The 25,864-nt window shown below is 38.9% G+C and overlaps 1 protein-coding gene across 1 annotated transcript in view; it reads left to right on the top strand.

Moving 5' to 3' along the window:
* Window positions 1–20,773, top strand: part of IL1RAPL1 (interleukin 1 receptor accessory protein like 1) — a 666,390-nt gene extending 645,617 nt beyond the window's left edge. The window contains exons 11-12 of the mRNA XM_047075771.1: window positions 19,436–19,606; window positions 20,055–20,773. Of these exons, the coding sequence (XP_046931727.1) occupies window positions 19,436–19,606; window positions 20,055–20,773 (890 nt within the window). The remainder of the gene's footprint in view (window positions 1–19,435; window positions 19,607–20,054) is intronic.
* Window positions 20,774–25,864: the final 5,091 nt, after the last annotated feature.

The raw sequence follows: 25,864 nt of genomic DNA on the forward strand, positions 1-25,864 counted from the left end.
CTTCCCTCCCCATGGGGTGAAGTCTGTGCCGCAGCACGACTGGGTTTTTTAAATTCGTAACTGTTGATTTGCCTCTTGGTTTCTGCCTTTCTCGCCTTCGTATGCAAGTTATTAAATCTTTTGGCTACTACTTCAAAGGGATATGAGAAAATTGTCAGTGTCAGAGCTGTTGTTGAATGAGTATCAAGCAAAGTGCTAGGCATTCTTAAGTCGTTCTTGCTAAGACTCAAAAACCTCTGAGGTCAGTATTGTAATCTCCATGTTGCTGAAAAGGCAACTAAGGTTCCCAGGGGTTAAATAACATACTGATGAAGATAACACAAGTATTGCTATAAGTGGCCAAGATGGGATTTGAAAATAGGTCGATACCCAAAGGCTTTCTTTTCTTGAACAGTGAGTCCCTAATATTTTTTGCCTTTTAAAAATGTAGTATGTTCTGGGTGCCTGGGTGGTGCAGTGGGTTAAGTGTCCAACACTTGATCTTGACTCAGGTCATGATCTCACGGTTCGTGAGTTCGAGCCATGCATTGGACTCCGCTACGTTGGTGCACAGCCTGCTTGGGATTCTGTCTCTCCTTCTCTGTGCCCCTCCCCTGCTTGTGTGCACTCCTTCTCTCTCTTTCTCTCAACAAATGAGTAAACATTATGGGGCACCTGGGTGGCTCAGTCGGTTGAGCGTCCGACTTTGGCTCAGGTCATGATCTCACAGCTAGTGAATTCGAGCCCCGCGTGGGGCTCTGTGCTGACAGCTTGGAGCCTGGAGCCTGCTTCAGATTCTGTGCCTCCTTCTCTCTGCCTCAACCCACTGGCATTCTGTCTTTGTCTCTCTCCAAAATAAATAAACATCAAAAAAAAATTTTTTTAATGAATAAACATTAAAAAACTAAAAATTTAGTATGTTCAGTATAACCTAAAGATCTGATGTTGTTTGTACAGTCAGCATAGTAGATATTTGAAAAAGCAGATGATCTGAACGTTTTACTTAATCATTAACCCTGTTTTAAATATGTTTAGTTTCTGTTCTGAATGAGATGAAGGATTTCCCCCAAGCTGTAAATTTCCAATGCAGTTTCTATTTGTCATGTTCTGAATGGTCAAAGATTCTGGATAGTTTAGATGCCTCGAAACCTTAGTCACATCCCCTTAGATCTTTCTTTTTTTAATGTTTGTTTATTTATTTTGAGAAAGACCGAGAGCACGAGTAAGGGAGAGGCAGAGAGAGAGAGAGAGTATCTCAAGCAGGCTCTGCACTGGCAGCACAGAGTCCCACATGGGGCTCGATCCCACAAACAACAGGATCATGACCTGAGCCGAAATCAAGACTTGGACGCTTAACCGAATGAGCCACTCAGGCACCCTCCCTTAGATCTTTCTACACACACTCTTCCCTTGGTGGAAAATTTCTCTAACATCATCAAGTTCCCATTCTTCATAGCTCTCCTACAGTCCTTTCTTCTTCCGAAGAAAAGATAACTGTTAAGAAGAGACCCCAGGCTTTTCGTATTCTTGACTTGGCTTAAAAAAATGTATTTCAAAAGTCTAAAGTTTAGTGATGCCTTCTTTATCCTTGGACCCCACATTACCTCCCTTAAAAGGGGAATACATAAAATACTCTTGGATGTAAGGAAAAGCAGGGAGTATGAAGAAGAAGAGGGCAAGTTTAGATGGCTTACTCTGGTGATACGATAATGATAAATTTGTTGACCATTTGATGAATATTTATTAAATAGCAAGTGCTGTGTTGGCTGCTTTGTTGGTACTCAGAAAATCACACAATTAGAAAGACAGAATTTTTAATTTTGATTTTTTAATTTTTAAAAATGTTTATTTATTTTGGGGTGGAGGGACAGAGAGGGAAGGGGAGAGAATTCCAAGCAGGCTCCATGCTGTCAGTGCAGAGCCTCACGTGGGGCTCCATCACGTGAACCATGAGATTACCTGTGCCAAAATCAAGAGGCAGACGCTTAACCAACTGAGCCACCCAGGTGCTCCTGAATTTTTTTTAAGATTTTATTTTTAAGTAATCTCTACACCCAGTGTGGGGCTCGAACTCAAAACCAAGAGATCAAGAGTCTCATGCTCTACTGAATGAGCCAGCCAGGCACCCCCAGAAAGACAGAATTTAAGCCCAGGTCCAAATAACTCCAAATTCGAATTATTTCAGCCACTGTGTCAGACTGGGAAAGGAAGTATTTGGTGTCAGGAACACATCCATGCAGTTCCTTTCAGGTCATTACAATAGGTGTTACTTGACTCTATCATTTCTGTATCAGAATGATTCTATTTTTCCAGGATAGAATATATTGATGTGGGGCACCTGGGTGGCTCAGTCGGTTGAGCGTCCAACTTTGGCTCAGGTCATGATCTCACGGTTCGTGAGATCTAGCCCCGGGTTAGGCTTTGTGCTGACAGCTCGGAGCCTGGAGCCAGCTTTGGATTCTGTGTCTCCCTCTCTCTCTGCCCCTCCCCAACTCACGCTCTGTCTCTCTGTCTCTCTGAAAAATAAATAAAAGATTTGAGATGATTTTCTCTCGATTTGTTCACCTTACTCTTTTCCCCCTCTACGTAACTTTACATTTTATTGTTTCCTCTGGATTCAGCTCTTAGCACTTCTCATTATACAATACCCACTTTTATGGATCGTCTTTACAGCCCTATCTTCAATTGCACTTATGCACTAATAGCCTCTAAATGTCCTTCTCCCCGTTCTCTTGTTTCATCATCAGTTAATTGTACCATTGTACCTCTTGAAAATAGACTGATTCCTTACTCTTAATTGTAGCTCCTTGTCCAAGCCTCCTACACTAGCTTCTTGGTCTTAATTCTCTACCCTTCCATTTTATCCTCCACACTCAGCCAGACTTCTCTTTTTAAGTACAAATTTACTGTGATTCTTTGCGAACCAAACCAAAAGAAAAAACAAACAAACGTACCTGTATGGTGCCTGCGAGAGCAAGTGTAGGCTTTTTAGCTCAGAAAACAACTGTACGAGCACAGGGTGACCCAGATTATATTTGTAGGGTCACCCCCTCTGTGGAGTCTGACCATGCATAGTTTCAGCTGGAATGAGATGCTGGTCTTTGGAAAAACAAAACTGTTGAGAACTGACCCAAGACTATGCAGTAATGCATAATTCTAAGATCTTTTCAGAGAAATGAGGTATCTACAATGGTTAGGGGTAGAAGGGCAACTACTCTCCCACTGACTTGATTCCATTCCATAATGAAAGAAACTTTAGATAAATTCTGTTGCATATTCATTTATTAACAAACAAACATGTAAGCCATCCTGTAAACTCGAAGACGTTTCAACTGGCTGTCATGTGTGTCTGAGTGTGTGTGTGTATTCCAAAAGACCTTACAAGAAAGTTTTCCCCGAGGCAAATATGACAATATATCAGTGGCAGGATTAACGTTAAAAAAAGAAATTATATAAGTTTAAGGTATACAATGTGATATATATATTGTGTGTGTGTGTGTGTGTGTGTGTGTATATATATATATATATATATAGAGAGAGAGAGAGAGAGAGAGATGTATACTTTGTGAAATGATTACTACAGTAAGGTTAGTTAACTCACCTATCACTTCATATAACTGCTGTTTTTTGTAGTGACATTTAAGGCCTAATCTCTCGGCAACTTTCGAGTATATAAAATATAGTATTGTTAACCATATTCACCATTCTGTATATTGTATCCCCAGAATTACTTATAGCTGGAAATATATACCCCTTGACCAACATCACCCCCTTCCTCCTGGCCCCCAACCCTTGGCAACCACCATTCTGTTCTGTTTGTGATTTCAGCTGTTTTCATTCCACATATAAGTGAGACCATACAGTATTTGTCTTTCTTTGACTCATTTCAGTTAGCACCATGCCTTCAAAGTCTAAGTTGTTGCAAATGGCAAGATTTCCTTCATTTTTACGGCTGAGTAGTATTCCATTGTATATATTGACCACATTTTCTTTATCCATTCATACATTGAGGAGCCCTCATGTTGTTTTCATGTCTTAGCTATTGTGAATAATGCTTCAATGAACATTAGCATACAAATATCTTTTTGAGATAGTGATTTTATTTCCTTCATACATATACCCAGAAATGTAATTGTTGGATCATATGGTAGTCCTATTTCTAATTTTTTGAGGAAACCTCCTCCTGTTTTCCAATTATACCCTCACCAGCAGTGTACAAGGGTTCCTTTTCTTCTACATCCTTGCCAGCATTTGTTATCTCTTGTCTTTTTGATGATAGCCATCCCTACAGGTGCAAAGTGAGATTTCATTGTGGTTTTGATTTGCATTTCTGTGATGAGTAGTGATGTTGAGCACCTTTTCATGTACCTATTGGCCATTTGTAAGTCTTTGGAAAAATATCTATTTGGATCTTCTGCCCATTTTTAATTTGATTATTAATATTTTTGACATTAAGTTGTATGAATTCCTTATATATTTTGAATACTAACCCTCCCCTTATCTGATATATGGTTTGCAGATGTTTTATCCCATTCCATAAGTTGCTTCTTCATTTTCTTGATTGTTTTGCTTGCTGTGCCAAAGCTTTTATGTTTGAGGTAGTTTTTTGTTTGTTTTTACTTTTGTTGCTTGTGCTTCTTGTATCATATCCAAAAAATCATTGCCAAGGCCAGTGTCAAAGACGTTTTCTATATTTTATTTTAGGAGTGTTATGATTTCAGTTCTCACATTAAAGTCTTAAATCCATTTCATGTTACAATTTGTGGATGGTATAAGACAGGGGTCCAACTTATTCTTTCTGATGTGGATATCCAATTTTCCTACTATCGGTTATTAAAAAGATTATCTTTTCTCCAATGAGTATTCTTTTACATTTTTAAAATGTTTTTATTTATTTTTGAGACGAGAGAGACAGAGCATGAGCAGGGGAGGGGCAGAGAGAGAGGGAGACACAGAATCCAAAGCAGGCTCCAGGCTCTGAGCTGTCAGCACAGAGCCTGACGTGGGGCTCAAACTCATGGACTGTGAGATCATGACCTGAGCCGAAGTTGGACGCTCAACCGACTGAGCCACCCAGGTGCCCCTCTCCAATGAGTATTCTTGACCCCCTTGTCAAATACTAGTTTTCTGTAATATGCATGGGTCTATTTCTGGACCCTTATTTTGTTCTAATGGTCTATGTGTCTGTTTTCATACTAGTACCATACTGTTTTTCTTACTATAAATTTGCAGTATAGTTTGTAATCAGAAAGTATGATGACTCCTGCTGGGCTCTTCTCTCTCATCATTACTTTGGATATTCGGGGCCTTTTTAAATTCCATGTGAATTGGGGCACCTGGGTGGCGCAGTCGGTTAAGCGTCCGACTTCAGCCAGGTCACGATCTCGCGGTCCGTGAGTTCGAGCCCCGCGTCGGGCTCTGGGCTGATGGCTCGGAGCCTGGAGCCTGTTTCCGATTCTGTGTCTCCCTCTCTCTCTGCCCCTCCCCCGTTCATGCTCTGTCTCTCTCTGTCCCAAAAAAATAAATAAACGTTGAAAAAAAAATTTAAAAAAAAAAAAAATTAAAAAAAAAATAAATTCCATGTGAATTTTTAAATGGTTTCTCCTCTATCTCTGAAAAATGTCGTTGGAATTTTGATAGGGATTATATTGAATCTATAGATGGCTTTGGATAGTATAGACATGTAAACAATATTAATTATTCTGATCCATGAACATGGGATGTCTTTTCATTTCTGTCTTCAGTTTCTTTCATTAATGTCATAGTTTTTTTTTAATTTTTTGATGTTTATTTTTATTTTTGAGAGAGAGAGAGGGAGAATGTGAGTGGGGGAGGGGCAGAAAGAGAGAGAGACACAGAATCCAAAGCAGGCTCCAGACTCTGAGCTGTCAGCACAGAGCCAGACGTGGGGCTCCATCTCACAAACCATGACATCATGACCTGAGCCAAAGACGGATGCTCAACCGACTGAGCCACCTAGGCTCCCCATATAGTTTTCAATGTATAGATCTTTACCGTTTGGTTGAATCTATTCCTCACTATTTTATTATTTTTGATGCTACTGTAAATGGGATTATTTTCTTTCTTTTTTTTCCAGATAACTTGTTGTTATAATATAAAAATATAACAGATTTTTATATGTTGACTTTGTATCCTAAAATTTTGCTGTGTTTGTTTAGTAGATCTAACAGATTTTTGGTGGAGTCTTTAGGTCTTATTATATGTAAAGTCATAACATTTGCAAAGAGAAAATTTTACTTCTTTCTTTCCTATTTAGGTGCCTTTTATTTCTTTGCTTAATTACTCTGGCTAGGACTTCCAGTACTATATTGAATAAGAGTGGTGAGAGTGAACACCCTTACCTTGTTCTTGAGTTTAGAGAGAAAGCCTTCACCTTCTCTCCATTGAATATGATCTTAGCTGTGTGTTTGTCATATATGGTCTTTATTGTGTTGAGATATGGTCCTTCTATACTCAATTAGCTGAAAGCTTTTACAATGAAATTATAAATTTTTTTGTCAACCTTTTTCTGAATCTATTGATAGGATCATTAATTTTGTATCCATCATCCTATTAATGTGGAATATCATGTTTATTTATCTGCATATATTGATCTATCCTTGTATCCCAGGAATAAATCCCATTTGACCATGTTGTATTATCCTTTTGACATGCTGCCTAATTTGATTTGCTAGTATTTTGTTGAGAATGTTTATATCTATATTCATCAGAAATATTAGCTTGTAGTTTTCTTGTAGTATTCTTATCTGGCTTTGGTATCAAGGTAATATTGCCTTATAAAATGAATTTAGGAATTTTCCCTCCTCTTCAATACTTTGGAAGAATTTGAGAAGGATTGGCATTAATTCTTCCTTAAGTATCTGGTAGAATTCACCAGTGAAACCATTTGGTCTTAAGCTTGTCTTTGTTGACAGGTTTTTTATTATTCCTCCAATCTCCTTAGTTATTGGTCTGTTCAGATTTTCCATTTCTTCAAAGTTCAGTCTTGGGAGGTTGTATGGTTCTAGGAATTTATCTATTTCTTCTTGGTTGTCCAATCATCCTTTGTATTTCTTTGGTCCCAATTATTATGTCTCCTCTCTCATTTATAATTGTATTTATTTAGTTTCTCTTTTTTTTCTTGATTACTCTAGCTTAGGATTGTCAATATTGTTTGTCTTTTCAGAAACCCAACTTTTCATTTCATTGATTTTTTTCTATTGTCTCTTTATTCTGTATTTTATTTATTTCTGCTCTATCTTTATTATTTCTGTCTTGTACTAACTTTGGGCTCAGATTGTTCTCTTTTTTTCTAATTCCTTGTGGTATGAAGTTAGAGTGTATATTTGAGATCATTCTTTTCTCCCAGATGCAGGCATTTATCACTGTAAATTTTCCTCTTACAACTGCTTTGATTCATCTCATAATTTTGTTATGTTGTGTTTCCATTTTTGTTTGTCTCAAGATATTTTCTGATTTCCCTTTTGCTTTCTTCTTTAACCCATCACTTATTTGAGAGTGTGATATGTAATATCCACATATTTGTGAATCTTCCATATTCTCCTGTTATTAATTTCTAGTCACATATCATTGTGGTCAGAAAAGATACCTGATATGATTTTGTGGCCCAACATATGATCTATCCTCAAGAATATCGATTCATGCTTGAGAAGAATGCGTGTTTCGCTACTCTTGGCTGGATGTTCTTTATATATCTGTTAGCTCCATTTGGTCTATAGTGTTCTTCAAATCTACCGTTTCCTTATTAATTTTTATCTCAATGATCTATCCAATATTGAAAGTGAGCTATTGAAATCTGCTAATATTATTGTATTGCTGTTCAGTTCAATTAATATTTGCATGAAATATCTAGGTACTCCAATATTGGGTACATATACATTTACAGTTGTTACATCCTCTTGAAGAACTGACCCCTTTATCACAATATAGTAGAGTGACCTTTATCCCTTGTGACTATTTTCATTGTAAATCTATTTTACCTGGTATAAATATAGCCACTCCTATATTTAGTTACTATTTCCAGGAATATCTCTTTCTATTCCTCCACTTTCAGCTTATGTGTGCCTTTAAAGATAAAGTGAGTCTTGGAAGCAGCATATTGTTGGATCTTATTTTTTTTATCTCTTCAGCCACTCTTTGTTGTTTGATTGGAGAGTTTAGTCCATTTTCATTTACATTGATTATTGATAGGTAAGGATTTACTATTGCCACTTTGTTAGTTATTTTGTGTTTGTTTTTTGTTGTTGTTCCTTTTTCTTCTTCCTCTCTTGCTGCCTTCTGTTGTGATTTTTTTTTAACTCATATGCTTTAATTCCTTTCTCTTTAACTTCTGTGTAGCTACTGTAGGTTTCTTCTTTGTGGATACCATGAGTTTACATGAAACATCTAATAGATATAACAGACTGTTTAATTAATTAATTAATTAATTTTTAATGTTTATTTATTTATTTATTTATTTGAGAAAGAGAGACAGAACATGAGCAGGGAAGGGGAAGAGAAAGAGGGAGACGTAGAATCTGAAGCAGGCTCCAGGCTCCAAATTGTCAGCACAGAGCCCGACACAGGGCTTGAACTCATGAACTGCAAGATCATGACCTGAGCCAAATTCAGACACTTAACCAACTGAGCCACCCAGGTGCTGCTAACAGACTATTTTAGATTGATGACAACTTACCTTCAATTGCATACAAAAAGTTTACAGTTGGGCCACTTGGGTAGCTCAGTCAGTTAAACAAGCATCAGACTCGGTTTTGGCTCAAGTCATGATCTCACAGTCATGAGTTCAAGCCTTGCATTGGACTCTGCTCTGACAGCACTGAGCCTGCTTGGGATTCTCTCTCTTCCCGTCTCTCTACCCCTCCCCCACTCGCTCACTCTCTTTCTCTCTCTCTCTCTCTCTGTCTCTCAAAATAAATAAATAAACTTTTTAAAAAAGTCTATACTTTTGCTTTCCTATTTATGCCATTGTTGTCATAGTTTACATCTTTTTATATTGTGTATCCATTCATACATTATTGTAGCTATAGTTGTTATTTTTAATTTTATTTTAATTCCAGTGTAGCTAACATACAGTGTTATATTAGTGTCAGGTGTACAGTATACTGATTCCATAGTTCCACGTATTGCTCAGTGCTCATCAAGATATGTGTAGTCTCGGGGCGCCTGGGTGGCTCAGTTGGTTGAGCATCCGACTTCAGCTGAGGTCATGATCTCACTGCTGGAGGAGCGGGGCATCCCTGCTGACCCGGGCCCTCCGTGTCCTATGAGGGCCCTTCCCTCCCTCCTGGCTGCGAAAGTCCAGGCTGCTTGCAGGCCTCTGGTTGATTTCCTGCTGAGCACCTGCAGGAGGCAGGGTCCCCCGTCCAGCACCACCCACACAGGTGACACCTTTAGGTCCAGAAGGGGGAGGGGCTTGGCTGCGCAACCTGAAATCATAGGAACACAAAGAAGGTCTTTTTAAAATCTATGCTGGGGAACCTAAGTTGGTCAGTCGGTTAAGCGTCGGACTTCAGCTCAGGTCACAACCTCGCGGTTCGTGGGTTCCAGCCCCGCAGTCGGGCTCTGTGCTGACAGCTCAGAGCCTGGAGCCTGCTTCAGATTCTGTGTCTCCCTCTCTCTCTGCCCCTTCCCCCATTCGGGTTCTGTCTCTCTCTCCCTCAATACTAAATAAACATAAAAAAAATTTTTTTTAAAAATATATGTGTATTCTCAGGACGCCTGGGTGGCTCAGTTAGTTAAGTGGTCCAACTTTGGCTCAGGTCATGATCTTGCGGTTCCTGAGTTTGAGCCCCACGTTGGGCTCTGTGCTGACAACTCAGAGCCTGGAGCCTGCTTTGGATTCTGTGTCTCCCTCTCTCTCTCTCCCTCTCTGCCCCCCCCAAAAATAAATAAAAATTAAATATATCTATATATGTGTACTCTTAATCCCCTTTGCCTATTTCATCCATCACCCATCCACCTCCCCTCTGGTAACCATCAATTTGTTCTCTATACTTAAGAGCCTGTTTCTTGGTTGTCTGTCTCTTTTCTTTTCCCTTTGTCCATTTGTTTTGTTTCTTAATTTCCACATATGAGTGAATCATATGGTATTTATCTTTCTCTGACTGACTTATTTTGCATAGCATAATACTCTGTAGTTCCACCCATGTTGTTGCACGTGACATTTCATTCTTTTTTTATGACTGAATAATACTCCATTATATATATATATATACATGCATATATATATATACATATATATACATATATATACACATATATATATACACATATATATATACACATAAATATATATATACACACCACATCTTTGTCCATATATATAATACTCCATTATATATATATATATACATACACATATATATACACATATATATACACATATATACATATACATATGTGTATATATATGTGTATATATATATGTAAATATATATATATATGTATATATACACACCACATCTTTGTCCATTCATCTATCAGTGGAGACTTGGGCTGCTTCCATAATTGGCTATTGTAAATACTGCTGCAATAAACATATGGGTGTGTATATCCTTTCAAATTCGTGTTTTCGTATTCTTTGGGTAAATACCCAGTTGTGTAATTGCTGTGTCATAGACCAGTCCTGTTTTTAAATTTTTGAGGAAACTCCATACTGTTTACATGGTGGCTACACCAGTTTGCATTCCCACCAACAGTGCAAGAGCGTTCCCCTTTCTCCCCATCCTCACCAACACTTGTTTTTTCTTGTGTTTTTGATTTTAACCATTCTGACAGGTGTGAGATGATATCTCATGATAGTTTTGATTTGCATTTCCCTGATGATGAGTGATATCAAGCATCTGGTCATGTGTCTTTTAGTCTTCTGGATGTCTTCTTTGGAGTAATGTCTGTTCATGTCTTCTGCCCATGTTTTAATTGGATTATTTGTTTTGGGGGGCATTGAGATGTGTAAGCTCTTTATACATTTTGGATACTAACCCTTTATCAGACATACCATTTGCAAATATCTTTTCCCATTTTGTAGGGTGCCATTTAGGTTTGTTGATTGTTTCTGTTACTGCGCATAAGTTTTTATTTTGATGTAGTCCCAATAATTTATTTTTGCTTTTATTTCCCTTGCCTTAGGAGATATATCTAGAAAAATGTTGCGACAGCTGATGTCAGAGAAATTACTGCCTATGCTCTCTTCTAGGATTTTTATGCTTTCAGCTCTCACATTTAGGTCTTCCATCCATTTCGAGTTTATTTTTGTGTATGGTGTACGAAAGTCGTCCAGTTTCATTGTTTTACATTTCGCTGTCCAGTTTTCCCAGCACCATTTGTTGAAGAGGCTGTCTTTCCCGCTGCATATTCTTGCCTCTTTTGTTGAAGATTAATTGACCATATAGTCATGGGTTTGTTTGGGGGCATTCTATCCTGTTCCATTGATCTATATGTCTAGTTTTGTGCCAGTACCATACAGTTTTGGTCACTACAGCTTTACAGTATAACTTGAAATCTGGAAGTGTGATACCTCTACCTTTGTTTTGTTGTTTTTTTGTTCAAGTTTCTTTTGGCTATTCAAGGTTCTTTTGTTGTTCCATTCAAATTTTAGATTATTTGTCCTACTGCATTTCTATTCACCAGTAATGAAGCAACAGAAAGAGAAATTAAGAAAGCAGTCCCATTTACAGCTGTACCAAAAAGAATAAACTTACCTAGGAATAAACTTAACTAAGCAGGTGAAAGACTATACTCGGAAAACTATGAAACACTGGTGAAAGAAGTTGAAGACAACAAACAAATGGAAACACATTCCATGCTCATGGATTAGAAGAGAAAATATTGCTAAAATGTCCATACTGCCCAAAGCAATCTACAGAATTAATGCAATCCCTATCAAAATTCCAGTAGGGGCACTTTGGTGGCTTAGTTGAGAGTTCGACTTCAGCTCAGCTCATGGTTTGTGAGTTTGAGCCCCACATCAGGCTTGTTGCTGTCAGCACAGAGCCTGCTTCAGAAACTCTGTCCCCTTCTCTCTCTGCCTCTCCCCCACTTATTCTCTTTCTGTCTCTCTGTCTCTGTCTCTCTCAACAGTAAAATAAACATAAAAAAATAGTATTTTTCACTGAACTAGAACAAATAATTATAGTTATTTTTAATATTCTTTTCATGAACTTTTATACTAGAGATATAAGTGATTTTTTTTTATCAGTGTTTCAAAGCTTCTCCAGTCTTGTAAAGCTCAGACACATTAAGATTAGTCAATATATGGGGTACCTGGGTGGCTCAGTCAGTGAAGCATCTGACTTTGACTCAGGTCATGATGCCATGGTTCGTGGGTTCAAGCCCCGCGTCGGGCTCTGTGATGACAGCTCAAAGCCTGGAGCCTGCCTCAGATTCTTTGTCTCCTTCTCTCTCTGTCCCTCCCCGACTTGTGCTCTGTCTCTCTCTGCCTCTCAAAAATAAATAAATGTAACAAATAAAAAAGATTAGTCAATGTATGTGATTTACACCGCCATTACAGTATTAGGGTGTTCTGGATTTGACTATATATTTGCTTTTACCACTGAGCTTTATATTTTTAGGTTTTCACGTTCTTACTTAATGTCCTTTTATTTCAACTCAAAAAACTTCTTTTGGCATTTCTTGTAAGGCTGGTCTAGTGGTGATGAACTCCCTTAGCTTTTGTTTGTCTGGGAATGACTTTCTCTCTCCTTAATTTTGAAGAACTACTTTCTGATATAGTATTCTTGTATTCTTGGTTGACGTTTTTAACTTTCATCGCTCTGAATTTTTTACCCCATTCCCTCCTGTCCTGAAAGGTTTCGACAGTTCAGTTTCTTTAAGATGATTATTTTGAACTCCCTGTCAAACAGATTGTAGATCTCCATTTCTTTGGGGTTGGTTAATGGAACTTCATTAGTTCCTGATTCTTCATGATCTATGTACCCTTGCATTGATGTCTGTGCATTTGAAGGAACAAATACCTGTTGTAGTCTTTACAGAATGATTTCAGCAGGTGAAATCCTTCTCCGATCTGTTCCCCAAGCCAGTGGGATTACCTCCAGAGTTGCAGCCATGCTAAGTTGGAGCCAGTTTTGAGGCTCTTGCTGGGTCTGCAGCAGGGTCCATGTTTGGCAGGCTTGTTACCAGGGGCTCGGGTGGGCTAGGATCTTCTTTGGCACCTGGGCGTATGGACCTGCCTCTAGGATCCTGCTCAGCAGGGCGGTGCTTGGATAATTATTTCAGGGTGCATAGTTGAGTCTTTAGTCAGTGGGCCTTTTACCACGGTGTGGACAGATGTGACTCCCACCAGGTCCCTGGGTGAGCAGGACTTGCTCTGGACCATGGCTGAGGGGATTCATGCATGGATGTTTTCTTTGTCCGTTTTGCTGATGTCATTCCTATTGTTCATTTTTTTTTTTTAATTTTTTTTCAACGTTTTTTTATTTATTTTTGGGACAGAGAGAGACAGAGCATGAACAGGGGAGGGGCAGAGAGAGAGGGAGACACAGAATCAGAAACAGGCTCCAGGCTCCGAGCCATCAGCCCAGAGCCTGACGCGGGGCTCGAACTCACGGACCGCGAGATCGTGACCTGGCTGAAGTCGGACGCTTAACCGACTGCGCCACCCAGGCGCCCCCTATTGTTCATTTTTTTTGTTGAATATTGCAGTCAGAATCGCTTCAAAGTCATGGGAAGAGTAAATCAATGACTCTATTTGAATTTGTGCAAACTATTGCAAAGAGTACGTACACCAGCTGTTTTCCATCTCTGCAGTGAACAGAATTCCAGTCGCAGGTTTCAATTACAGAAAATAAAATTTAAAGAATAAAGTTTAGAATAAGAAATATACTCTTGCAGTACCCTCTTATGATTAACCATTTTTAAGCTATTTATAAACTTATGTTGAATTGAAAATATCACAGACCTTTTCTTTAAAAACCATAGCATAATTTTGTTCTTCCTATGGTTATAAAAATGTCAGTTTTTCGAAGTTTCTCCAATCACATAAAGCTCAGACACATAAAGATTAGCCAGTTTATGTGCTTACAGATATTAAACAAAATCGAAGACATGTTACCCAAGATTCATATTTGTCTGGTAATTGGGAAAACAGAAGAAACCTTACAATAGAAATGATTTTGAGTCAGAACACACTGCTGAATTTAGTATGGTATCTGGCACGATGTTTGCAGTCTGGTAACTTTCAAATCAGGAGTTTGCTTCTGGTAGTAAATAAATGCTTAGCCCATTACTGCTCTGGCGTCGACTCTGGGGAAAGAGAGGAATTAGATGTCAATCAAGTGTGCCGTGGCTTTGGAGATGCAGATATTCGGAAGGGGCTTTTGGGCCACGTTTCCTGCCAAGATTATCTGCATGTGAGCAACTTCTTTTGACCTGAGAGATATTAGTTTAACTACTATAAATTTGTCCAGATGACATAAAAAGATAGAAAAGTGACTAAGGCTTTAGTACCAATTCCTGAGGTTTATTTAGGCTTAATATGGTTAATATATATATTATTCTAGGCAAGAATCTATTTTCTTTTTGATGGAAGTGTGGATCTTCAGCTTTTTTGTTTAGAGTACATCCCCTGCAAGTATTAGCCCCATTTACGATGGACCCAATGCTGCAACGTTTAGTTTTTGTTGTTCTCTGGTCAGTTACCGTCAGCTGACTGCAGTTCTTTGATACCTTTGAGCCCTCTGGATGTCTATATCCTGTCCTAGAGCAGAGTTCCTCAAAGTGTGGTCCCTGGACCAGCAGCAGCAGCACCTGAGAGCTTGCTATAAATGCAAATTCTCAGGACTTATTCTAGAAATATTGAATGGAACACTCTGAAGGTAGGGCCCAGCAATCCATATTTACCAAGCCCTCCAAATTGTAGTCATTCATACTCAAGTCTGAAAACCACTTTTTCAGAGGAGTTTACAAGGACTCTAAAGTCTTCTGTGGAGTCACAGTGCGCAACTACAGTTTAAGACTATTCCAAAGGAACCTTGCTAAATGCTGACCCCACAGCTTCTAGTAATTCCTTGAGGAGTCCAGGCAGCATGGGGTGTATATCTCCAAAGCCACCTCTCCTAGGAAATAGTCCAGGTCTTGAGAAAATCCCCACACTGGCTATTAAGATAGAAGTCTTGTGATACCCAAATGAAAGATTATTCGTTTATTTAATTAACACGCTCAGTTTGAGCATCTGCTAAGCCCTAGTGACCTGTGTCAGTCAAGGATATTGTAGTCAAAGAAAAAAGAAAAGATGTGAGCACAATAATATCATACGTGAGAAAAGAGATCACCTCCAAGTCAAAGATGTCAGACTCAAATTCAAAAGAAATTCACTACAGATCTAGCTGCTGTTTTTTGGCAATGAGAAGCCATAAATATTTTCCAAGATACTGTAAACATAATCAGTGGTGATATTTGGAAAGATAAATTTTACAACTCTACGTGGAATGGGCCAGAAGGAGAAAGAAACAGAAGGAAGACCTACTAAGATAGAATTATGACAGCTAAGAAATGAGTAGGACCCAACCTGGGTTGGAAACAGAATCCAAAGGACTTTTACCAAAGAATGCCTATGATATTATCAGTAATTAAAAAGGATAAGCGGAACATACATCTGACATTTGGAGAATAAAGAAGTAAGATGGTAATGTGATTAACCTTACAGTGAAATAAAAGGTGAAGAACAGAGCATGAGATCAGAAGCATGTTATGTCGTCAGCATCCAGATTAAGGGGTCCAGGTTACAGGTGAAAGTGGGGTATAGTAGCTAGTTCTTGAGAAGGAAAACAGGTCTGTACATCTAAATTAGGGAATTATCTATAGATGTGATTATTGATGTCAAAGGAGGAAAAGAGATTTAACATTTTCTTTCATATTTATTTATTTTTGAGAGAAAGACAGAGCGTGAGCAGGGGAGAGAGGCAGAGGGAGAGGGAGATACAGAATCCCCTCTGAGCTGTCAGCACAGAGCCCCACTCCGGGCTTGAACTCACGAACCATGAGATCATGACCTGAGCCAAACTCAGATGCTTAACTGACTGAGCCACCCAGCAGCTCCAGGAAAGGAGATTTTTAAGGGAAAGTAGGCTGAGAGACAAATGAAGCAGGTCACAGAAAACATCTTGAGGAACAACAGCATTTATGAGGTGTAAGAGCAACGTCCGTGGAAGAGGCAGAGAAACAGTATCGTGTAAGCAACAGTGATATCAAGCTGGAACTTACCAGTATCATTGGACCAGTTGTTTTCATCTCTTCTGAGCGCTCTGTTCTTATTGGTGTTCATATTGATAGGATTTTCAATTTTTTGTCCTTTTTTTTTTTTTTTTTACTTTTTAAGTTTATTTAAATCCAAGTTAGTTGGGGCACCTGGGTGGCTCAGTCGGTTAAGCGTCCAACTTCGGCTCAGGTCATGATCTCGCGGTTTGTGAGTTAAAGCTCCGCATCGGGCTCTGTGATGACAGCTCAAAGCCTGGAGCCTGCCTCAAATTCTTTGTCTCCCCCTCTCTCCACCCCTCCCCCACTCTACTCTCTCTCTCTCTCTCTCTCTCTCAAAAATAAATGAACATTAAAAATAAACATTAAAAAAATAAAAAGTATATTTTTTTAAAAAAAAATTCTAACATTTATTCATTTTTGAGAGACAGAGAGAACAGAGTGTGAGCCGGGAAGGGCCAGAGAGAGAGGGTGACAGAATCCAAAGCAGGCTCCAGGCTCTGAGCTGTCAGCACAGGCGGGGTACTCAAACTCACTGACTGTGAGATCATGACCTGAGCTGAAGTCGGACACTCAACTAACTGAGCCACCCAGGCGCCCTTCAAAAAATAAAAAAAAATGTTAAAAAAAATAAATCCCAGTTAGTTGACATATAGTGTGATAATGATTTCGAGAGTAGAATTTAGTGATTCAGGGGCACCTGAGTGGCTCAGTGGGTTAAGTGTCTGCCTCTTGGTTTCAGCTCAGGTCATGAGCTCACAGTTCATGGGTTCGAGCTCCACATCAGGCTCTGCGCTCGCAGTGTGGAGCCTGCCTGGGACTCTCTCTCTCCCATATCTCTCTGCCAGTACGCTGCTTGCACCCTCTCTCCCTCAAAATAAATAAACTTAAAAAAATTTTTTTAAAAGGGTAGAATTTAGTGACGCATCACTTACATATGACACCCAGTGCTCGTCCCAACAAGTGCCCTCCTTAATGCCCATCATCCATTTAGCCCATCCCCTCACCCAACACGCCTCCAGCAACCCTCAGTTTGAGAGAGAGAACATGTGCCGCACTCAAGCAAGCAAGGGAGGGGCAGAAGGAGAGGGAGACAATCTTAGGCAGGCTCCGCGGGCAGTGCTGAGCCCAAGCCAGAGCTTGATCTGACCGCCATGAGATCGTGACCTGAGCCAAAATCAAGAGTTGGTCAGTTATCATATCGAGCTCCCCAGGTGCCCCTGATTTTCAAGTATTTTTAAGCTTAAAGAAGGTAAAGGGCTAGGAATGAGGACCTAGTCATTAGGCTCCCCAGAATTGGGCAAACTTCAACATGTTATAGTGCCTTGTAGCAAACTGGAAGAGAACAACTTCTAAGAAAAAAATAGTATATGCATGAAATCATTCTACCATCCACAGTCTGGTTTAAGGAACACTCCCTTTGGGCCATGACCCCTTTACTACTCTTAGCAACATGTTTGTCCCCTAGAAATAAACCATTGAGCTGTCTACATCGCCTACTAGATTGGAAGCTACCGATTAATATTATGTCTCATAGATATGGCTTGTGAATATCTAATGCATGGACATTTTAGTTAAATATTAACTGGTATTACATACTAGCTTTACTATGTGCTATTTTCTATGATTTCTTATTCAACTAAACTGTTTACATCGACATGCTATAGCAAATATAATGATTATTTTTGGTGAAAATGGAATTTTATTTATAGTATGTAGAGCTATTTCCTGGTTGAAGAATAAAGAAAATACCAAGTATCAAAATATGGCATGTTTGGATGATTGCTATTTTCTAGACTTTTTTCCAACCTGAAACCTGCTTTATTTTTTTTAAAAAGTCTTCTATATCTAAAGATTTTCATTCAGGTATCCCATAGTGGAGTTGTTAGTTTCTTACATACCTGTTTTAACTTCAGATACAGTAAACAGTTTTCTGAGTTTGCCCTAACAAGTTTTACTTATAGAATGACTTCTAGCTGGCTCAGGACTGTCAGACTACTGAAATGAACACACCCATATGAATCTCTGAAAGTGAGCTATAGTGTCACCAAAGTCAAAAGGAGTGTCTCAAAGCCACCCAGAGCAACGGTCAAGGACGTCCATCTATCTTTGATGTTTTATAGCCCCAACGTTTTAAATGTTCTGTGCCAAATGCAAAGCTCATTTTGTTCTGAAATTTAGGAATGTTTCGATTCAACGTGATCTGATAACTGAGTAATACGCTGACAATCATCAGGGAAGTACAAAAGAGAGCTAAGGATATTGGTATTTGGTAAGCTCAACATACTGAGAGTATTTAGAATTGAGGTGAATTATGAATCCGGATAATCACGTTCTGAAAAGGCAACTGATGAATGAAAGACTGTCCAGAAGAGAAATGACTTATTTTAATTAGAAACAACCAATATGAAATTTGGGATGTTTACTGTTAAACAATTAAGATAAAGATAATGCATGATAGTAGTCATCAAATATTTAACGAGTTTCCATGTAAAAAAGGGGAAAGAATGAGGAAAGAAACAGATCTGAGAACTAAGTTTCATTCACCTATATTGTAATTATTTTTTATTCTTATGGTCAAATAATAAAAAACATCTGGCAATATTTTACGTGTGAGATAAACAGAGATCAACAAAACAATATGGCTTTCTAAAATAATTCAGTATAATAACATTCTCATTCCCCAAGTCCAAGAACTGGCTCCCAGTAGAAAATTAATAATTCCAAGCTTTTATTTTCTCCCCAACAGAAAATCAGTACAGTACCCACCATCAAAATACCATTCCTCTATGGTCAAGCCAGGTGCAGTTTTCTTTTTTTCAACAGAGTAAAATGACCAAAGGCAGGATTAGTTGAATGTACAATTATTTAGAGTAAGAGCATAGTACTCAGTTATGTGCCTTTTATAAGCAGTCAAGATGCTCCATCATCCATGCATCAAAAATGTTCGAAGTTAACATTTCATTGCTCTTGTTGTTGATTTTGTTTTTACTACTGTCCTCACAACAACAACAACAAAAATAAAAATGTGCGTTTGTAACCTCCAAATTAGTTCCAGAATATTTGGCGTTATTGACTTCTTATTGGAAATGAATAGACTTCCGTCTCTGGTCTCCCCGAAGCAGAACATTTAGAGATGTTTTTGAAAAGACTTGAATGTTTTCATGTCCTGTTGTTTTCTGTGGAATGTAGTGCCTTCAACTTTACTCTGTAATGTTTTTGACAGACAATAAAGATTATGATGCCTATTTATCATACACCAAAGTGGATCCTGACCAGTGGAATCAAGAGACTGGAGAAGAAGAACGCTTTGCTCTTGAAATCCTACCTGACATGCTTGAAAAGCATTACGGATATAAGTTGTTTATACCAGACAGAGATTTAATCCCAACTGGAAGTAAGTTAATGTTTTCAGTTGAGAGTGTGCATATTCTTGGTCTGTCTGTGTATCATCATTTTTTAGGCAGAATTTTAACTTTTGGTTCTCTACATCAAAAACTGTGTCTATCAGTGTCTCAAGAAAGAAATGTCATTATGTATTCATATGAAACTTAATTTTTGACACCCCTGAGGAGCCACTTTCATTGTTCTGTAAAGCATCTCATTTTATGAGCCTTGACATTTAAAGACACAAGTGGGAGATTTGTAACTGGGAAAAATATTTCCAACATTGAGAAAAGCAAAGCCCGCACTCTATTCAGCGTGGTCATTGGCCATTGTCATCTTCTCAAGGTATTACCCACCGAGCAACAATTCTCATTTAATGTGTGAGAGAGAAGCTACTGGGGCCTTCGGGGCCAGGTGTTTGATGCACTCATTCCGATAAACTCTTCTCTCTTTTATAGCCTACATTGAAGACGTGGCGAGGTGTGTAGATCAAAGCAAGAGGCTGATTATTGTCATGACCCCAAACTACGTAGTCAGAAGGGGCTGGAGCATCTTTGAGCTGGAGACCAGACTTCGAAACATGCTGGTAACTGGAGAAATCAAAGTGATACTCATCGAATGCAGTGAACTACGAGGGATTATGAACTACCAGGAGGTGGAAGCCCTCAAGCACACCATCAAGCTCCTGACGGTTATTAAATGGCACGGACCAAAATGCAACAAGTTGAACTCTAAGTTCTGGAAACGTTTACAATACGAGATGCCTTTTAAGAGGATAGAACCCATTACACACGAGCAGGCTTTAGATGTTAGCGAGCAGGGGCCTTTTGGGGAGCTGCAGACTGTCTCGGCCATTTCCATGGCCGCGGCCACCTCCACAGCTCTAGCCACTGCCCATCCAGATCTCCGTTCCACCTTTCACAACACGTACCATTCACAAATGCGTCAGAAACACTACTACCGAAGCTACGAGTATGACGTACCTCCTACCGGCACCCTGCCTCTTACCTCCATAGGAAATCAGCATACCTATTGTAACATCCCTATGACACTCATCAACGGGCAGCGGCCACAGACAAAATCGAGCAGGGAGCAGAATCCAGATGAGGCCCACACAAACAGTGCCATCCTGCCGCTGTTGCCAAGGGAGACCAGTATATCCAGTGTGATTTGGTGACAGAAAAGCAAGGGACACCCCGTCCCTGGGAGCTTGAGTGGAGTCTGCAGTCCAGTGCCTGGAACTAAATCCTCGACTGCTGCTGTTAAAAACATGCATTACAATCTCTAGAACACGAGGAAAAACAGGGTCTTGTACATATGTTTTTGGCAATTTCTTTGTAGCATCAGTGTCTTCCTGTTTTACCATGTCTCTTATCATTACATTTTTTGACTTTGTTTTATATGTCATTGGAATTTGTAAATTTACATTTTTTTAAAGAAGAGACTTATGTATAGATAGAAAACCCTTTTTTGCTTCATTAGTTTAGTTTTAGAATGGGTTTTATTTTCTTTCCTTGCTTTTCTTTTGCTTTTAACATTTCCTTGGGGTGCTTGGACAAATCTATCCGATGGGACAAGGAGCACCGGATCCTCTCTTGGGTTCTGCCTGGGATCAGCAGGGCCGTGTGGGCCTCCGGAGAGCCGTGCAACGAATGCGGGCCTTGCCATTTGGGGAAAAAAAAAAAAAAAAAAAAAGATAAGAAGAACACTCGTTCACAGGAGGGCCCCGCCGATCAGAGCCCTGAATCTCTTCCTTGTCCCACCTCATTCCCCACCTCTACCCTTCTAATGGCGGCATGATGTGTAAACTCTGAGGAGGGGTGGGGGTGGGTCTAACTGTCTTAACGTTTAATTCACTGCTCGTCAGAATACACTCCAGACCCAGAAGTGTGCTAGTCACTTGACAGTGACCACCACAGAGCGCTCAGAAGAGAAGATCAAGGGCATGAAAATGGGGGAGAGAGTGTTGTTTCTGTTTTTAAATGAGTTGATGTACCCTTATATAAATATATATATATATATAAAACACACACACAACAAAACAAAAGAAACAAAAAACAAAAAAACACACAAAAAAACAAAAAAAAAAACAAAAAAAAAATCAAGCCCTATATTTGATCACTTCCTGGAAAGGCATGAATGTGTTTGTGGCTGTTTTTGTTTAATATTCTACTTCCTCTTTTCCCTCTATAATTTTTCTGCAAATGAGATTATGTGCAAATGCCAGGCAAGTTAACTCAAAAGGGTGAATCAACACCAGTCGAAATGAAATTTACATTGAAGGCTTCCAAACCAAAGGGAAGGACAGGATGTGTCATCAAATATGTTTTGTCACCTTGTATGATACAAAATGTTATTTTCTAAAGAGTCAGAACAGATCTGTGAAACTTATTATGGGGTCCCCTTGTATTTAAATGTTAATTCACTGTATTTAATTTTTAATGCTACATTCAGAATCAAGTGTTCGGTTTCAGTTTGTGAACATAAGCAACGCTTATTACTATCGAAGTGTTTATAGAAGAACTCAGGAGGTCAAGCATATGAGTACCAACAGAAATCGATATTTTCAAAATAAACATTATTTACGCAAAATAGTTTTTAAATTAGATGAGAAAGTGTTTAAAATAATTTTACTGTATAAATAATTAGTTTTATTTTAACTGTGTAATTCTATCTTTCAGAAACAGAAAGCTGATGCTCCCAAGAAATTCATCCCTTACCGTTTAGCTTTATGTTTGAAACCAATGGCATAAGCAGCTAATACAATATTCATGGTGAAGATAATGCAAAATCAATCATCAAGGAACTTGCAGAGGGTGGAATTGTTAAAGGGAAATATTACCTACGTAGCTTTTAGTTAACAAAAAAAAAAAAAAATCGATGTGCCGAAAACACGAATATAGAACTACGTTACTTTAGTGACTCCTTGTAGAAACCTCCATTCCAGTCATCGTCTGTGGGCTCGTGTAGTGACTATCGTATGTTCGGTTTATTCCTACCACCATATAACGAGAAAACAATTCTACAGTGTGGGTCGCAATACTAAAGGTGTGAGTTGGCCACAAAAAAAAAAAAAAAAAGGAAAAGAAAAAGTGTAAACTTCGAAAGAGTTCATTTGGGAGGGTAAGATCGAATTGCAAATGTATGAGATGAGCCTAAGAATTCTGCAACAAGGCAAAGGTCTCAGTATTCGTGTGACAAGGTAAAGGAGCCTTGGGATGTGCAGTGCTTTTTATTTGCTTTAAAATGTTTATTTCCCTGACAAGTCACCCAGGGTCCTTCTCTCCAATCTGTTCTTCATTCCCATGCTCCCCTTGGACCTGTGTCACTTTTTCACAAAGCAGAACGGAAGCTGCAAGGACACATATACTTTGTCAGCTTTGCACATTGGGTTATTTTCAGAATCCAAGAAGGCCATTGTTTCCTTTGTACTATGGACACCTGTCAGGGACTGGTGCCAGTGAACCTCACTGGCCTGGATTCCACACTCCCCCAGTGCTCAGAAAACTGCAAACATGGCAATGGCCTGGTTGATTTCTTTGTTTTTTAATTTTTCTTAAGTGCACGATGGAAGTGTATAGAGGAAGTAATCAGACCACAGTCATATTTTAGGCATCCATAGGTGTTAATTTAGCTGCATCGGGAGTACATTTTTTGTTCTATTTTTAGTGTAGATTTAAGCACTTTGAATAGCATGATTCAGGGATTGATGGGTAATATTTGATATTCTCACAACTTAAGAAACTTTTTTTTTCCTCTAATGCTTTGTCATATTTTTTAAAAAGAAAACAAATGGAGAAGAAGCTATCTATGGCTTTAGTAACATTCCTCCCAAGTATTCCTCTATCAGCTCCGTGTGAGAACAACTGAAGGATGCTGTCATGTGTTCACGTGCTCTATGTTTAATAAAAGTTATGTTAGAACTCACAATAAAAAGAGAACAAATGTATTTTCCCTAGTGCTTAGGTTTCATCCTTCTCTTTTTTTCGGTGGGGACCGTGGGGAATGAGAACATCCTAGTTGTAAAAATACAGTTGAAGGTGTGAATATGTTAGCCAGGCTGAGGGAGAGAATGGGCTTCTGGACTTGGACACATGTGATGTTTGATATTGCCTGTTTTTCATCATTCACTGCTCGGGCTCCGAGTGACACGTTATGGATTCAAAGTCCATCTGGTTCTTTAATGTAAACTCTACTTGCTGCCTATGAGCGTCCTACCCTGTATACTGGTGCTCAAATCTTCGAGTATTTAATTTGTAATTCATTCCTTAGATTTCCTATGAGCAGAGCGGAAATTTGTATCTCATGCAGCCAGCTGATTTAAGTTTAGATCAATTCTGTGAAATAAGTCTAAGACATGATGAGTTAAGAGTCCTGAACCTGCTATATCTCTGTAGCTGAACACCTGATTGTTCCAAGAGTCAACCATTTTTGGTTTATTACTTTCTTCATAATCTATATATTTGAACCCTCTCGATCTAATCTTACATATCGGACACGCTTCTTCCTTATTTCATTATTATTTAGCATTTTATAACGAGAGCAAATATTAACTCAGAGCCAATCCCTAAACTCTAAGTGAGTTTTGTTTATCCTAGAATAGTCATTAACTTTGACAGATACCATTTATGTAAATTAAGATCACCATCTCTAGGAAAACATGAATTCATATGTTTGTAAATTATGCTCTGATTCTGGAATGATACCATAGTTCTCCTTTTTCCAAGAAGTATTTTTTTGTATCTTGTGCTTCATTTCTTCTTTTGTTTCTATTTACTTGAAGTTTGTCCTTAGTCTCAGAAGAAAGCTTAGTGAGATCCAAAGGAGACCATCGGTGTTGCACAGGTGAAATGACTGAATGGAATAAGAGAATACGCAGGCCCGGAAGAGGAAAACCCCTTACTGTCTCTGATCTGAATGTGCTCGGCCATCATTCCCATCCTTGTCGTAGTTGATTCAGAAAGGTGAAATATTATTAAATGGGTTAGAAATCCCACCTACGGGCACGTATTCCCTATCACTGAACAACATTTTTAACAGTATATCCAGCATTACAAAGAGGTGATGAAGCGACTAACTTCCCTAACAGGAGGAGCGTGTCCATGAAAGCAGAGCTGTCTCTCGCTTTATCCTGAGCACTTCCCACTTTATTATTCTGAGCAAAGAAAGTCGTTGATAGCCAAATTTTGATTATCTTTGTCAACAGACCTTAAACTTAGGTTCACGGACACTTTGAGTCCATAAAAAGGATTAAAGGAAATAATGAAGGCCTTGAAATTCCAGACAAAATGGTGAATGTGTGCAAAACTGGGTTTTCCTGGATGTGTGTCTCAAAGACATCCGGCTTCTGAAAAGCTATTGATGTTTGGATTTAGGGCATAGTCTCAGAAACTGTCATTGGCATAAAGCAGCTATCTTGCCAGCTTTGCTATGCCTACTATTCCTCACCTTCATTCATGACAGTTCAGGGAATGATTCCCGGTCTTTTAACAAACGGAGGCAGTTCCTCTCCCAACATGACCAGACTTTGTGGGAGACTTGGTCTATCAGTGAGAAAAAAATGGGTAGGACGGCAAGTAATTTGTGCCCGGAGAAATGAGAATTGACTCGATTACTCTGATCGTTTACTCATTTCCTAAGTTACTCAAAAGATAGTTTTGGAGGAATGTGAAACGTGACTTGGCATGATGCCTTATTTCATGAAACTCCTTTATGATTTGAGTTGACTCATGTTTCCCACAACAAAACAAAGAAGAAATAGTCCGGTACAGGAGTAAAAGAAACAATCATTTGACGTGTTTTTCCAAAGAGACTTCATTTCCTTGTGCCAGGATTTAGAATTGGTTATACGCTTGATTTTCAGCAACTGTGCTTTTGCCAGTTTCAGGATTTAAGATATGACTTTGGAGCAATAGGATGAATGTTAAGAAATCAACTGAAGTGAGGTGGTGATTTAGTTTCGCTTTTTACTCAGGACTGGCAGTGAGGTGAAAGTTTGTGCTATTTTAATAATGACGATACTGTCACAAGGAGCTGTACAACCTGAGTTTGAGTAAAGAGAAGGAGGAGGATGATGACGATGATGATGAGTTAATCTCAGTCCTAATCTCGTGTGTCTTTTCATCATCAGACTTCAGTCATGCATTAGAAAATGCCCTAAGAAGGGACTCAGTTCTCATCTTCCATCGACTATCATTTCTTTCTTCCAGTCTCACAATAGAAAACATCTCTCTATTAGAGACAAGTAAGATATATAAAAAGAACATTC

Source organism: Lynx rufus, unplaced genomic scaffold, assembly GCF_022079265.1.
Source record: "Lynx rufus isolate CCGP_SWC_20201006 ecotype Redwood Valley unplaced genomic scaffold, mLynRuf1.p SCAF_14, whole genome shotgun sequence".
Lineage (NCBI taxonomy): Eukaryota > Metazoa > Chordata > Mammalia > Carnivora > Felidae > Lynx > Lynx rufus.